Source organism: Scylla paramamosain, chromosome 31, assembly GCF_035594125.1.
Source record: "Scylla paramamosain isolate STU-SP2022 chromosome 31, ASM3559412v1, whole genome shotgun sequence".
NCBI lineage: Eukaryota > Metazoa > Arthropoda > Malacostraca > Decapoda > Portunidae > Scylla > Scylla paramamosain.
Window position 1 is genome coordinate 17770437 of NC_087181.1, and position 16063 is coordinate 17786499.

At 40.9% G+C, this 16063-nt stretch overlaps 2 protein-coding genes across 8 annotated transcripts in view; one reads left to right on the forward strand and one right to left on the reverse strand.

Moving 5' to 3' along the window:
• Positions 1-16063, reverse strand: part of LOC135088776 (probable ubiquitin carboxyl-terminal hydrolase MINDY-4) — a 96969-nt gene that overhangs the window by 19079 nt on the left and 61827 nt on the right. The gene's annotated exons all lie outside the window — the stretch shown is intronic.
• Positions 1-16063, forward strand: part of LOC135088777 (collagen alpha-1(I) chain-like) — a 54574-nt gene that overhangs the window by 13507 nt on the left and 25004 nt on the right. Inside the window, exons 1-2 of one of the 3 annotated variants that reach the window (XM_063983797.1) lie at positions 2018-2171; positions 10638-11307. The exons of the other annotated variants lie outside the window; for them this stretch is intronic. Coding sequence (XP_063839867.1) covers positions 11156-11307 — 152 coding nt within the window. The 5' untranslated portion in view covers positions 2018-2171; positions 10638-11155. Of the gene's footprint in view, positions 1-2017; positions 2172-10637; positions 11308-16063 lie in introns of those variants that run through there. 3 annotated transcript variants of the gene reach the window in all.

A 16063-nucleotide genomic window follows, 5' to 3' on the forward strand; every position in this document is an offset into this window, starting at 1 on the left:
TTCAGATGTGCAAGGTGAATTAATTAATGAAGACGTTTCTTTATGTCTACCTGGTGCTAATTAGCGGCAGTATTGCGAGGGATGCACACACACACATACAAACACACGTGCATTTTTATAGAAGTGAAAAATAATAATATGAAACAACGTAATAATAAACACGTTAATTAACATATTAAGTACAGTAAAAGTAGTAGCTATAACAAACAACAACAACAACAACAACACAAACCACCACTACCACCACCATCACCACCACCTCTAACAACAGCCACCCAAACCACCACCACCACCACCACTACCACCACCACCACCAACAACAACAACAACAACAAACAAATATTGACGAATCACCGTGCAGACAATAGCCATTTTCTCCACGCCAGAACACAATGCAGAGCTGTGCGAGTCCATTAGATTCAAGACGCCCTCAAGGATTCAATAACACTGGTAGCGTGGCGTGCACCTCCGCCAATACAAGTCTCTTATACAAAGGGATCGAATTCTCAAACATTCCGGCATCTTATCTCAACTGGTTCTAAAATACTCTAGTTGAAGTTAAGGATTTCAAGAGTGTTCTCAAGATTCCTGGGATAGCTGAACATGCTCCAAGGAAAGTAGTTACGTTATTCAATAGTGTTTTTATGATCGCAAGACAACTTAACCCGGCTTTAGTGGGAGTTCAAAATTTTCAAGGGTGCTTTCGGGATTCTAGTGACAGTTTAACAGGGTCTGGTGGGAGTCGTGAGGTTTTTAGTCGTGTTTTCATGATTATTAGAGGTCATTTTACGGGGTTTAGTGGGTGTTAAAAGTTTTCAAGTGTGTTTTCAAGGTTCCTGGGATAGTTTAACAGGATGCGGTGGAAGTAGTTACGTTTTTAGTGGTGTTTATGTGATTATTTGAGGTCATTTTACGGGATCTAGTAGAAGTAATGAGGTCTTCCAAGGATGTCTTCGTGATTCTTGGAGATAATTCAACAAGCTCTGGCGGAAGTTAGTTTTCAAGGATGCTTTAAAGATTGAAGTTATAAGAGTTTTGAGGATGTTTTGCATGGATCTTGTGATAGTTGAGCAGACTCTAGTAAACATTTTTAACGTTTACAAAGGTGCTTTTACAATTTTAGTGATTGTTGAACAGGATCTAGAGAAGATTAAATACCCAAGGGTGTCTTCATTATTCTGGATATAATTCAACGGGCTTTACTGAGTCTGACAATCTCTAGTAGAAGATAAAGTTTTCAAAGAGGTTTTGCATAATTGTGGTGATAATTAAGGGAACTCTAGTGGAAATAATTCAGTTTATCAAGGATGTTTTCATGATCCTAGAGATAGTTAAGAGTTTAGTGGACTTAAGAACAAGTTAAGTTTTCAAGAGTGTTTTCTTGATTCCACTGATAACTGAATAACGATTTTGCACTATCAAAGGAAAAACACTTATCAGAACCTGACTAATCATCTCATTACCCTTTGAAAATAGTCCTTATGAGAGTCCACAGTGCTTGATAACACGGCCTCGGCAGCTGACAAGGAGGGAGAGGGCGCTGGTAGGAAAGAGTATTGATACAGATGAGTATTAGTCAGTACCAGGCCCCGAGGAAGTTGGGTATATGCAGCACTTCAAAAATTGTACTTGTGTGTGTGTGTGTGTGTGTGTGTGTGTGTGTGTGTGTGTGTGTGTGTGTGTGTGTGTGTGTGTGTGTGTGTGTGTGTGTGTGTGTGTGTGTGTGTGTGCATGCGTGCGTCAGCTTAAAAGGAACATAAATACACTTATCTCACGCTGTCTCACTCATGCATCATACTAAACCCAGCTCGTGGCCTTTTAATTGCTAAACAGTGAGTCAGACACCCAGCTCTCTCTCTCTCTCTCTCTCTCTCTCTCTCTCTCTCTCTCTCTCTCTCTCTCTCTCTCTCTCTCACACACACACACACACACACACACACGTCTAGCGCATCGCCGTAGCATCCCTCCCACCCTCCTCTTATCTCCTCCTCCTCCTCCTCCTCTTGTAGTACTTCCTCGCGTCTGCCTGGTCCGCCTCTTGCCTCACTAGCCACTGGCCTCACTACACTAGCCCTACCAGTCGCGTGGTGGCCCTAGCTAGTGTGTGTGCGCGGCCGCGGCTCCTCAACCTCCACCCCTGGGCAGACTCGACCCTTCCCTCCCACTCCTCAGTAAGCGCCGTGACTCGCCCCTCGTGTCTGCTGTGCCGGCGTGCGTGCGACTTTCGATCACTGTGACTTTAATTGTTTGTGTACGAAGCTAGATGGTATTTGTACATGAAGGTAGATGGGGGTAATAATGTTGATATTTCTGGGTTCATAATACCGTGCCCCTCTGCCGTGTGCGCATGGTTAGATTATTATAATTTCGATACGTGTGGCTGTGTATTGTCATGTCATCTGTTGTGCTTCTGTGCCGTGATGTATTGCGACACTTGATCATGGTAAATTTATCGTACATTTTCCATTGACTGGTTAGCGTTTGTTGTTTTTTTCTTCTATGGCTTAAGTTTATGAAAATTATATAAAAATTTGTATTGGTGTGCCTATAAGAGAAAATTTAAGTATAGCTTTGAATTTCTGTATCTGAACGTTTCTCAGGTTTTTGTTCTTTTAAAGCTTCATATTTTATTTTCCATCTTTTTCGTCACACTTTTTTTTTTTTTCAGCGCTTTCATCAAGTATACGTCATTTGTGTGTATTTGTTTAGAAGCTTATATACGTAAAGCATGAATAACGAACTGATATACACACGTCGATTCACGTATACATAACTACTGCACTTGGCGACTTAATACATTTTCCATTATGACATCTTGGGAATACAATTTCTTCCCATTTCTTTTTTCTGAGGTGTACACGTTTTCTTTGATAAATTAACTGTAGAACACGAAATTAAAACACTTATCTTAGGCAGGTATTTTGAATTTGGAACAGGTATTTCCACTTCATTAATAATACTGACAAACAGCACACCTTGCCTAAAATAACGAAGTATAAGGTGCCTAAAATAATCAAGTTCTAACTCTTTACATAAATTCTAAACACAACAAGCCTAAAATAATCAAGTTCCGAGGCGTTATACAAATCATTAATAAAACAAACCTAAAAATAAATAAGTTACAAGCAAATGAATGATAAAACACACACACACACACACACACACACACACACACTCACACAAAGAGAATAAAGAAGTTTCAACCAGTTTTATAGATCGTAAAATAAAGACATTCCAAGCAGTAACATAAATCATACACACAACGGGCCTAAAATATTTCGCTCCAGATCACAATAAAAATACTGAGGTGTAATAATGAAAGGAAGCCGCGTTCATGTACCAAGATTTATTTGCGTGTTTCTTCATGTAAACGCCTCTTAAGATGAATGCAGACTTGAGGTTTGTAAAGCGAGACGCAAGGATGTAATTAATTGTTATATAGTGTTACCGTTCCGCGTTCTTGAACCCGGCTAAGATTACATCACCAGAGAGAGAGAGAGAGAGAGAGAGAGAGAGAGAGAGAGAGAGAGAGAGAGAGAGAGAGAGAGAGAGAGAGAGAGAGAGAGCAAAAACGCAATGAGGGTGAAATGACTGCGATAAGAAATAATCATCTGCTGCACACACACACACACACACACACACACACACACACACACACACACACACACACACAAACACACAAACCATAAAAAAATAAAACTGTGTACTCTTGAACAATAAACATGCACAACACAGCTGCAAGAGAGAGAGAGAGAGAGAGAGAGAGAGAGAGAGAGAGAGAGAGAGAGAGAGAGAGAGAGAGAGAGAGAGAGAGAGATTAAAGATAGCAAATTAGCGAAAGAAAAGGAAAATTAAGGTTTGGAGAGTACATTACCGCAGAGAGAGAGAGAGAGAGAGAGAGAGAGAGAGAGAGAGAGAGAGAGAGAGAGAGAGAGAGAGAATGGGGAATACAACACCGCATCATCTGCCTTCATTAAAACAGCAAGTACTTCATCCACATACTCATCACAGTTATCAGTGGAGGCCCCAGGAATCGTGACCGCCCCCTTGAGAACGCCGCGCTTTTTGCCAATGCGGTTAAGGTTAGAATTATTGTCCGCATGTCTGTCTGCTTTGTACCGTCTGGTGGCCTTGCTCCATGCTCGCTGCTGGGGGTTGTGTGTGTGTGTGTGTGTGTGTGTGTGTGTGTGTGTGTGTGTGTGTGTGTGTGTGTGTGTGTGTGTGTGTGTGTGTAGTGGGGAAGGGAGAAAGGAAGGAGGCAAGGAAAGGAAAAGGAGGAAGAAGAGTGGGAAAGGGTGTATGTGGTAGGGGAAGGAAGAAGGCAAGGAAAGGAGGGAAGAAAAGGACGAAGAAGAGGGGAGAAGGGAGGGAAGGAGGAAGGAGTGAGGGGAGGTGAAGGAAGGAAGAAAGGAAGGAAGGAAAACAAAAAAAGAGGAAGAAATGAAAGATGGGAACGGAGAAAGGGAGGAAGGAAGGAAGGAAGGAAGGGAGGAGGAAGAGGAAGGAGGCTGATGAAGGAAAAAAGGAAGGAAGGAAGGAAGGAAGGAAGGAAAGGAAAGGAGAGAGAGAGAGAGAGAGAGAGAGAGAGAGAGAGAGAGAGAGAGAGAGAGAGAGAGAGAGAGAGAGAGAGAGAGAAACACGATAAAGAAAACAAACATAACCAAACCAAACCACACAACACAACACAACACCGTAATGGACAAACAAAGACGAAGATAGATAGACACACACACACACACACACACACACACACACACACACACACACACACACACACACACACACACACATCATCCAGACAGCAACATTGATACCCCGTGATAGGAGACAGGGGATGAGATGGGAAGCTGGAAGGGACACGGGGAGGGGACGGGGAGGCCGAACCTTCAGACGCTATCTCTCAGCGGACCAGATTCCCTTAATGGATCACAGCATCACAAGATTACCTTATACAGACGAGACCACGACTATAAAGGGAAGTGAAACAGAGAGAGAGAGAGAGAGAGAGAGAGAGAGAGAGAGAGAGAGAGAGAGAGAGAGAGAGAGAGAGAGAGAGAGAGAGATTCGTTCATTTATACATACATACAAACAAACAAGGAAGACAAACACGGTGGACAACAAAGAATACGTGAATAGCTCCGATAAACAAACAAATGCACAGTTACCAAGGGCAAAACAGACTCCAATCCTTTATATAAATGATCCAAATATAATTAAGACAATCCAATCCTACTAATATGAACCGATTCTATTCTTCCTCTCGTATCTCGCACGTGTAGTCACCGCATAAAGATGTTCAGATGTTTGTTATATTGTAGTCATGTTCTTGTCCCAATATTTCGTGTTGGTTTTCTAGTTAGAATCTTCGCTCTTTCATCCCGCTCACTGGTAAACTCAGGAATTCTCTACCTGTTTGTTTTTTCCCTTTTCCTACGACTTAAATAGGTTTTAAAAGGGAGTTATTAAGACACCTATGGCACTGAATTAGGTAACGTTTTTTTTTTATTCTTCCCCTTAATTTTTTTTTCAGTGGTATTATGGGAATTCCTTTTTTCCTCGTTTTTTTTGTTTGTTTGTTAATTTCGTGCCGTTAGTCGGACTTTTTTGCACGGAAATAAAGTAAATAAAAAAAAAATAAATAAAAAAAACCGTATATATACAATTGTTGTTCGTAAATCACCTTTAAAAAGTAAACATTTCAAAAGAAAGTAAAAAAAATTCTCTCTCTCTCTCTCTCTCTCTCTCTCTCTCTCTCTCTCTCTCTCTCTCTCTCTCTCTCTCTCTCTCTCTCGCAATGATTCTATGTAGATAACTTTGAATGAGAATATATTTTACTTGAACAATATAAGAAGTTCCCATTTCTCTCTCTCTCTCTCGCTCTCTCCCCCTCTGATCAGATTGCTCGGTATAGATTCCCTTCAGCCCTCAAAATGTCCAGGACGAGGCGGGAGATAAGGCAGGGCATGACAGGGAGGGAGGGAGGGGCAGATGGTGATAACCTGGAGGGAAAAATGAGAGAAAAAAAGAGAGGGAGAAAATATCTTTATAGCAGCGAGAAAAAAAAAAAAAAGGAGAGAAAAGAAAGTAGTGGTAGGCGTAATCTTGCGGTAATATCTTGTTTGGTTAGTTTCTGCTGGCCCCTTCCTGCCTTCATTTTACCGGCTTGTTATCGCGTTATCGTGCGCTCTCTCTCTCTCTCTCTCTCTCTCTCTCTCTCTCTCTCTCTCTCTCTCTCTCTCTCTCATATAAGGACTTCGATCTCTGACGCAGCAGGAGGGAGGAAGGGAGATAAAAAATAGTAAGGAAAGAAGGAAGGAAGGAAGGAAGAGAAGAAAGAACGAAAGAGAAAGAGAGTCTGGGGGCCGGGAGGGAGAAGGGCTGATGAGGGAGAGGGAAGGAAGGAGGAAGCAGAGGGAGGGGAGGAGAGGCTGAAGGTATGTAGGGAGGGAGAGGGAAGGAAGCAAGGGGAGGGGAGGAGGGAGGGAGAACGAGGGTGAGGATGGGGGAGGTGATTATAAATTTCTGAAGGGTGATTCATGGGTGTAGGCGAGTTATGGTAGCGGGGATGAGGGAGGAGGGGGAAGAGGAAGTATAAGGACGCCAGGGGTGATAGAATGTTGGCTGTGAAGGATGAACGCTGGTGATTGGTCATGCGTCACAGAACAACATACGAGTCTAAAGAAACTACAATATTGAAGCCTAAGAAATTACAGTACGGAAATCTAAAGGAATTTGCCTTTCCAGTACAGAAGTGTAAAGAAATTAACGCTTTTCAATGTCTATCTGTCTATCTATATATGTCAGGTTGCTAATCCCATACGGGGTGGGCCAGACAAAACACCAGCCACTCATACACACATCATTGACACTCCTAACTCTGTCGTCCCCTGGTGGAAAGGAAGTCTTCTGGATCACCTCTCTATGCTACACTATAGAGATTAAAAAAATAGATTAATGTAGAAGGCAAAAGAAATTACAGTATAGAAATAAGAAGAAATCACTATATAAAAAGTTGATAAATTAATCCTTTTCCAGCTTCACTAAACCATTTGTTATTTGCCAGAAAAGATTAAGCAGATCAATAAAAGTAGTGGATTCTTTAACGCCATTGCAACTAATATTCTTAATCCGATTTTATGATGGTGTCTGGAACAAGATTAAACCGATGTTGTGGTGCTGGAAGCGTTAATGAATGGCAAGCAAGTTTTATTCAAGACGTGCATTCAAAAAAAAAAAAAAAAAACCTGAGCGACTCGTTTTCACAAATGCGCAATAGTAGAAAAAAAAAAATGCATGTAGGTAGAGGAAATAATTTATAGAAAGCAATTTTATGGTTGAAAATATAAGGACAATGAGGCAAGTCCACGAGCCGAGTTGTGAAGTTAGGCTACGTCCGTTTTCATGCAGTGATGTCAATTTTCGGAGTGCCAAGCCGTTTCCGAAACTGAATTGGCTAACTTTTTCTCTTTATTCTTTCCTTGACTTTATAATAATTAAATATACGTCCTTGGCCAATCACCTTGACTCGTAAGAATAAAAAGAAGTTTGATGGAAATTTTGGGAGAAGATGACAGCCAAAACATTCTCACAACACTACAGTCTTGTCAGATAAACTTACCGAAATCTTAATGAAATAAATACCTACTCATTACTACTATTCCTGGTGGATGGGTGTACTACTACAGACCTGGAGGCACGGCGGTTGGGTGTTTGGGTGAAGAACCATATTCTGAAACGTCATTGTACCGCACCCACATTAGCTTAAGTCTCTTGTTTAAGTTACACGATATTCTAAGGGTGTTTTTATGGTTCTAGTGACATATTAACAAAATCTTTACATTATTAATAGGAGAAACACCCTTAAGAACCCGGCTAATCACCTCTGTGGCCTTCGAAAATAGTTGTGGTGAGAAAAGAGCTTTTCAGAATACGGGCAAAAGTACGACGACTACCTCTCTGTGCTTACGATACAACTGGGAGAGGCAGACTCCCGACGATCTTGGAAACTCTGAACCCTGAACATCAAACACTGGGGCTTCAAATCCTGTGTCGACCTCTCGTTATGTTTCGAACACTTCAACGTTGCACTCCATATTATTCTTTCTTATTTGTTTGTTTGTCTCTTCGTTTGTTTGTTTGTTCTTTCTTTTAACGATAAATGGTTCAATGGCTATTTCATGTTATGGGTGAATTACCCTGTAATATTTTATACGTAATTACAGAACTGTTGTTTTCCTCAGGACAGTAAATCTCTCTCTCTCTCTCTCTCTCTCTCTCTCTCTCTCTCTCTCTCTCTCTCTCTCTCTCTCTCTCTCTCTCTCTCTCTCTCTCTCATACGTACAAGCTACTCACTCCATGCTTGTTCCACATATATCAGTCCAGTGATCTCCCCCTCCTCCTCCTCTTCTTCTTCCTCCTTCTCTAACAAAAGAATAGAACTACTATTTCCATACCATCAAAGCAGTCATTATATTCTTCTACACCTTACCCTCCACCCCCCTCTCTCTCTCTCTGGCACTCAATAAAAGGTTCAAGTGCTCAAGAGTTCGTGAATGAAATTTGAGCCCCCTTGTGTTCTTCATAAATAAGCTTCAATCATTATTACTCTTTATTATTCCTGTGCCTGAGGGAAGGAGAGGAGGAGGAGGAGGAGGAGGAGGAGGAGGAGGAGGAGGAAGAGGAGGAGTAGAAATCGTGGGTGGGGTTCTGGTGGGGTGGTTACATCCTGTCTTCTCTTCTTCCTCCTCTTCTTCCTCTTCTTCCTTACTTCCTTTTTCTCCTTTATTTTTCCCTCAAGCACACTCCTTTATTTATTTTTTTCTTTTTTCTCACTGTCTCTTCTTTCTTCTTGTTTTAGTTCCTTCTGTTCTTCTTGTTCTTGTTTTTCCTGTTGTTGTTGTTGTTGTTGTTGTTGTTGTTGTTGTTGTTGTTGTTGTTACTGTTGTTGCTGTTCTTCATCTTCGTGTTGTTGTAGTTGTACTTATTTTACTATTTTTTCTTTTACTTTGTTTAATTCTTCTTCTTCTTCTTCTTCTTCTTCTTCTTCTTCTTCCTGAGGCGTCGTGTGAGCAAAAAGTGAACGGCGTGGTAAGGAAAGATTGATCACCACTTCCAAACATGTTTCGCTCCATATTATTTGTATTTGAAATAATTCTCTCTCTCTCTCTCTCTCTCTCTCTCTCTCTCTCTCTCTCTCTCTCTCTCTCTCTCTATTCATCTTCTTTCTATGATTGCTTTCTTTTCGTCTTCCATTCCATTTACCTTTATTTTCCGACTTTTACATTTATCTATCTTCTCTTCCTACGCTTTCTTTCATTTCTCTCTCAATTCATCCTGTTTCCTCGTCTTCCATTCTATTTTTCTTATTTCCTGAGTGTTTATGTATCTATCCACCTTTTCTTTCTTTCTTTCTTTCTTTCTCCCTACTACGTATTTCATTCCTCTCTCCACTCATTCCTTCCCTTTTCCGTTTCTTCGTCTTCCCTTCAATTTCCTTTATTTTCCAACTTTCCATTTATCTATCTTCTCTTCCTTCGCTTTATTTCTCCCTACTATACCATTCCTCTAGTCACCCACCCACCCATTCCTTTCTCCATCTTCAATTTCCCCCTCTCACAGCAAAGTCATTCTATAACTTCCACTCGTACAAGCAAAACAAGAGTAAGGGTTGTGTTGGGAAGAGAAGCAGGTTAGACTCATCTCCTGTAACCTTCCTTCCTTCCCTCCCTCGTGCATTGTAAATTACACATTAGCATCTTAACCACCAGGGGCTCTATTCATAGCCTCTCCGAACCCACAGGCACACGAGATACGAGAGCCTCTGTTACACCGTGTATGCTGAGCCTGCGTGTGCTGAGCGGGGTAATCTATAGAGACTGGGATTGGGTTACATAGACGGTTGGATTCTCTTCTTAATAGGATCGGATTCTGTTGTATAAAGGATTGAAGTCCATTTGGGTTTTTTGGTTTGTTGGTGTTTAGTGTTTGGTTATGCACGTTGTGTGTTTTGTTTTTGTTATTTTGTGTTTTTCTGCCTGTTTGTTCGTGTGTTTGCTCTCTCTCTCTCTCTCTCTCTCTCTCTCTCTCTCTCTCTCTCTCTCTCTCTCTCTGTTATTTTTGGGAGTTTTTTGCTCATTTGCTTTACTTTGACATGGAGAAAATGCTCAGAGAGAGAATTTGATATATACATCTCACTCTTGTGTTACAACGTCAACAACAACAACAATAAATACAGCCACTGCTATTACTATTCTTACTGCTACTACTACTACTACTACTATTACTACTATTACTGCCAAGACAACAACAACAACAACAACAAAACAACCACTGTTATTACTATTCTTACTACTACTACTACTACTACTACTACTACTACTACTACTACTACTACTACTACTACTACTACTACTACTTCAACTACTATTATTATTAGGCACTATTGCTGCTGCTGCTGCTGCTGCTACTAAGACAACAACAACAACAACAACAACAACAGAATCAACAACCAGCACAACTACCACTCTTCCTTCTCCTCCTCCTCTTCCTCTTCCTCCTACAATCCCAAGAAAACAACCCAACCCAACCAGAAAAGAAAAAAAAAATCACAAAACATTTTCCTTAACCCAACAAAACAGGGACCGACCAAAAAACGATGAACAGAACAACCTTCCTTGGGGCACGCCGTTCTATGTCACCTGCACCGAAACTATGAACTTATAGACACATCTAGCAGTGGTGGTGGTGGTGGTGGTAGTGGTGGTGGTGGTGATGCGGTGGTGGTGGAAGTGGAGGACAGGAACACAACTGGATGAGAACGAAATAGAAAACGTGAGAGGGGAAAGCGAAGTAGAAGCTAAACAACTATACGTCGAGGAGGGATGAGATAGAAAAGGAATCTGTGAACGCAAATAAAGAGAACGGTAACAAATAAACAAATACAAAGAAATAAGTATAAGAAAAGAAAAAGGAAAAGAAAAACTAATTTATTTAGACTCGTAGAAAAAAAAAACAGTACATAAAAAAGAGAGGAAAAATTCTTCGTTCATTTAGACTCGAAGAAAAAAATAAACTAAATAAACAAAGGAAAACAAAGGGAAGAAAATCTATTCGTTCATTTAGACTAAAAAAAAAAAAAAAATAAAAGGTAATCACAATGAGGGAGAGGTGGTCAAGGCGCATGTTGGTGGTGCTGGCAGTGGTGGTGGTAGTGGTGGTGCCCTCCTACGCCCAAGCAAACAGGAATGGATACACACGGCGGCAGAATTATCACCGCTATAACGGACAAGGCGTCGTGATGAGCAGAGGGTGAGTACTGTGTGTGTGTGTGTGTGTGTGTGTGTGTGTGTGTGTGTGTGTGTGTGTGTGTGTGTGTGTGTGTGTTTGCTTTGTCTTTCAACGCCTACTTTATTAACGTCCCACACGATGACGCACGCACACACACACACACACACACACACACACACACACACACACACACACACACACACACACACACACAGATCTCTACTTTCGCATTTGTTTATTCAACGAATGTCACGCAGAGAGAGAGAGAGAGAGAGAGAGAGAGAGAGAGAGAGAGAGAGAGAGAGAGAGAGAGAGAGAGAGAGAGAGAGCTCATTATCCCTACCCAAGACTCTCTACCCAAACTTTCCTTACCCACAACTACCCTCCCCCTCTCCCTCCCGTCCCCTCTCTCCCCTGCCGTGACTTGTGGCTCGGGGCACAAAGGGGACAAGGAGTGGCATCGGGAGGGGGGCGTGTAGCTTAGCGGGGGGCGGTGATCCCTTTCCAAGACTCGCGGGACTAACAGAGAGAGAGAGAGAGAGAGAGAGAGAGAGAGAGAGAGAGAGAGAGAGAGAGAGAGAGAGAGAGAGAGAGTCCTTTCACAATCCATAACTTCTTCAAATGAAGCATATAAAAGACTTAACTCCTTCAAAATAACTTCATCGTAAATATCTTTCCTTCTCGTCTCCAAACAACTCCAAACTTCACGTAACTAAATGAGGACTATTGATAATTTTTAATAGCTCCCTTAGTAAAAAAAAAAAAAACCTTGAATCAATAGCTACTTCATTACCTAAAAACGCCATTAAATAGATCCCGCTGGACACGAAATTGAAGTACAAGAATCGTATGCTACATGTACGATAATCGGAGAAGGTACGGTAGTAGCAGTAGTGCTGGAGATAACCGTAAAAAAGAGAGATGGTGAACTTAAATTGAGAAGTCGATCAGAAAATTTTTAAGCTACGAAAAAATAAATGAAACATAAATGAATACATGAATACTCAAATAAGTAAAATAAAACCAATTAAATAGACAAATTAGAGTAAATGAACGAGTAAATAAAGTAGAAATATACATATATATAAGATGAATACATAGAAGATAAATAAATTAAAGAACATATAACAAAATTCTAACTCTAAACTGATGGGTATACAAATTTTCTTCATATGCGTGTGTACTTTTTCTTTTCCTCTTTTTTTGTGAGGTTTTCCATTTGGTTCATGAAAGAGGCGAGGCTTAGGGAGGCTTTTAGGTTTGTTTGTATATGTCAGAGTCCCGTCCACTTGTCACGCCGCTAGATGGCAGCAGGAGTGTCACTATACTTGAAGGGCCTGAGAGAGAGAGAGAGAGAGAGAGAGAGAGAGAGAGAGAGAGAGAGAGAGAGAGAGAGAGAGAGAGAGAGAGAGAGAGAGAGAGAGAGAGAGAGAGAGAGAGAGAGAGAGAGAGAGAGAGAGAGAGAGAGAGAGAGAGAGAGAGAGAAATAACGAAATACAGTAGACTGGACAAAAGAAAAGCAAAAGAAAGAGTTTGAGAAGAAAAACGATGAGAGAGAGAGAGAGAGAGAGAGAGAGAGAGAGAGAGAGAGAGAGAGAGAGAGAGAGAGAGAGAAAGCATATATTTACCTTACCTTCTGCCTAAGCCGGCCACAAATCACTCGTTGACACTCGCAGGATCAGAAACAGGGGGAGAAAAATACCAGTAATATAACTGAGTGCAAGAAGGAAGTGAGGGGGGAAGATGATTCGTGAATGGGTGGGAGAGTGAGAGGAATGGGGGAGGGAGTGGGTATGGAATAGGAGGAGGAGGATTAGCAGGAGTAGGAGGATGTGGTGGTGGTGGTGGTGGTGGTGGTGACGATGCTTGAACACAAAGAAAGAATATCATTGTTTATTATTCTTGAGTAACGGGAGAGAGAGAGAGAGAGAGAGAGAGAGAGAGAGAGAGAGAGAGAGAGAGAGAGAGAGAGAGAGAGAGAGAGAGAGAGAGAGAGAGAAGGTTTGGTTAATGGGTAAAAAATATTTGTTGTCTGCATATAAGTGAAAAATTGAAATTCACGTACAACAACAACAACAACAACAACAACAACAACAACAAGAAAATCAAGAACAAGAACAAGATATATAAAAAAAAACACTGACATTAAGACAAAGAAAGAGGCAAAGAAGAAAGATGAAAATGAAATCGAAAAAAAAAACAAAAAAAAAAAACAACGATAATAAAACCCACAACAACAACAACAACAACAACAATAATCAATAAATAAATAAAACTTGACCGTACAATCTTTGAAGTCAAAAGTACCAACTTAACTTTACGGAAAAGGCAAAGAGGAGTCACGCTGCTGTGGTTTGTCCTTCCTTTGTGTTCCCTCGTTCTCCTATCACCCCTCTATCTCCTGTTACTACCTATACTTACAACTCCTATTGTATCCCAGTCTGCCCCTGCCGCACGCAACTCAAATATTAGTATTTCCCGCGGTGCAACACACACACACACACGCACACACAAAGAAGGAGAGGAGGAAAAGAAAATGGGGAATAAGTAAAGAAATAAAGGAAGGAAGGAAGAGGAAATAAAGGGTAGAAGGAAATAAATGTGAGGAAAGAAAATTGCAGACGAAAAAAGGAAGAAAAGAAGAAAGGGAAAAATAATGAAGAAAGAAGGAAAGAAGGAAGAGGAAGAAAAGGGTAGAAGGAAGAGAACAGGGAAGAAAATGGGAGACAGAAAGAAAAGAAAGGGAAAAGTAAAGAAGAAAGAAAAAGAAATGACAAAATATGGAGAAGAGAAAAGAGAGAAAGAAGAAAAATGAGAAGAAAGTTGGAAACGAAAGGAAGAAAAGAGGAAAGGGTAAAGTAAACAATAAAGAAAGGAAGGAAAGAAGAGGAAATAAAGGAGAGAAAGGAAGAAAAAAGAAAACGGGAAAAAGAGCAAGAAAAGAGAAAGGGAGGGAAGAAATACAGAGAGAAAAAAATAAAAGAAAGGAAAATTGTAGGAAAGAAAAGAAGACAAGAAAATGAGAGGGGAAAGAAGACAAGGAAGAAAAAAAAGGAGAAAAAAAGCGCTTTGTCGTTTTGTTGATTGTTTGAGTTTCCTTTGTGTTCCGCTGTGTTCCCTCCCCCGCGACACAGAATCCTCATAGAGTGTGGTGGAGGCGCCTGAACCAATTATGAAATGCAACACTTTGCCGGGATGATGCGCCGCGCTAAGAGGGGCCGGCCAGACACAATAGCAGCTTCTGTGCCGCCAACACCTGCTGCTACTACTGTTACTGCGACTACTACTACTACTACTACTGCTGCTGCTAATAATAATAATAATAATAATAATAATAATAATAATAATAATAATAATAATAATAATACTGCTTATGTTACTACTAATATTACTGTTTCTGCTATTATTTTTCTTACTACTACTACTACTACTACTACTACTCACCGCTCACTCTCTCCCGCAATATAAGCCTTCCTTCTCATAATGTTTCTTCTCACAACAAGGAAGAATATGAAAAGACAAGACTGAAAGGGAGACAGGAGCGAGAAAAGAAGGGAAGGGGAGGGGTGGGGAGGGGAAGGGGTTAGGTGATGATGGGTGATGATGCCACTGGGAAAGCTAAACCCCTTGGAAGAGTGAGAGAGAAAGGGGGAGAGAGAGGAAGAGGAAGGGGAGGAATAAGCCTTGTCGATATCTTCAGAAAGGGGAAGTGAGGGAGAAAAAAGAAAAGGAAAAGGAGAAGAAAGACAGGATAGAGGAAAGAAATGGGGATAAAAGAGGAAAGAGAAGGATTAAATAAAGGAAGGAAGGAGGTGGAGGAAAGAAAGAGTGAGGAGAGATAAGGAAGAAAAGAGGGAAGAAAAGAAAGAAAATAAGAGAGGAAAAAGTAGAGAGAGAGAGAGAGAGAGAGAGAGAGAGAGAGAGAGAGAGAGAGAGAGAGAGAGAGAGAGAGACGGATGAAAGACCTAAAAGAAAGAACAAAAAAGAGAAGAAGAAAGGAGCGAAATTATTAAGAAGAGAGGGAGGGAAGAAGATGCAAAAATGAAGGGAGGAGAGAAGAAAAGAAGAGAGGAGAGAAGGAAGAAGGAGAGAAAGAGAATAAAAAGAAAGGAGGGAAGAAAGGAGGAAAAAAATAATATACAAAACAAAGAAAACGAGTAAATCAACGAAATAAACAAACAAATAAATAAATAAATAATAAAATAGGAGAAAAGTCGATAAACAAGAAGTAGGAAGAAATATTAAGAATCATAAATAGAATACCATAGAATACCTTAGCATCACACCTTTGAATACTCCTCCTCCTCTTCCTCCTCCTCCTCCTCTTCCTCCTCGTCCTCCTCCTCCTCCTCCTATCGCTTACCTTTACCCTTCCGTTACCTGCACCCTCCCACCCCCTCCCGACCTTACCTGAGCGTCCCTAGTTAAGGTAACGAGATAATTAGGTAGATAAGCTGTTGAGAGCGACTGATAATTGCCCAAGTATGTCCATATAAGGCAGGGGGTGAGATAATGAGAGAGAGAGAGAGAGAGAGAGAGAGAGAGAGAGAGAGAGAGAGAGAGAGAGAGAGAGAGAGAGAGAGAGAGAGAGAGATTGTATACGGTAAGAATGTGAAAAGGAATGAAAATTGTTTACCACACGGAGAGAGAGAGAGAGAGAGAGAGAGAGAGAGAGAGAGAGAGAGAGAGAGAGAGAGAGAGAGAGAGAGAGCAAGCAAGCCGAAATAATAATAATCCTTGACTAAAAGCGGAACATTAGACATCAAGGTCACATTAT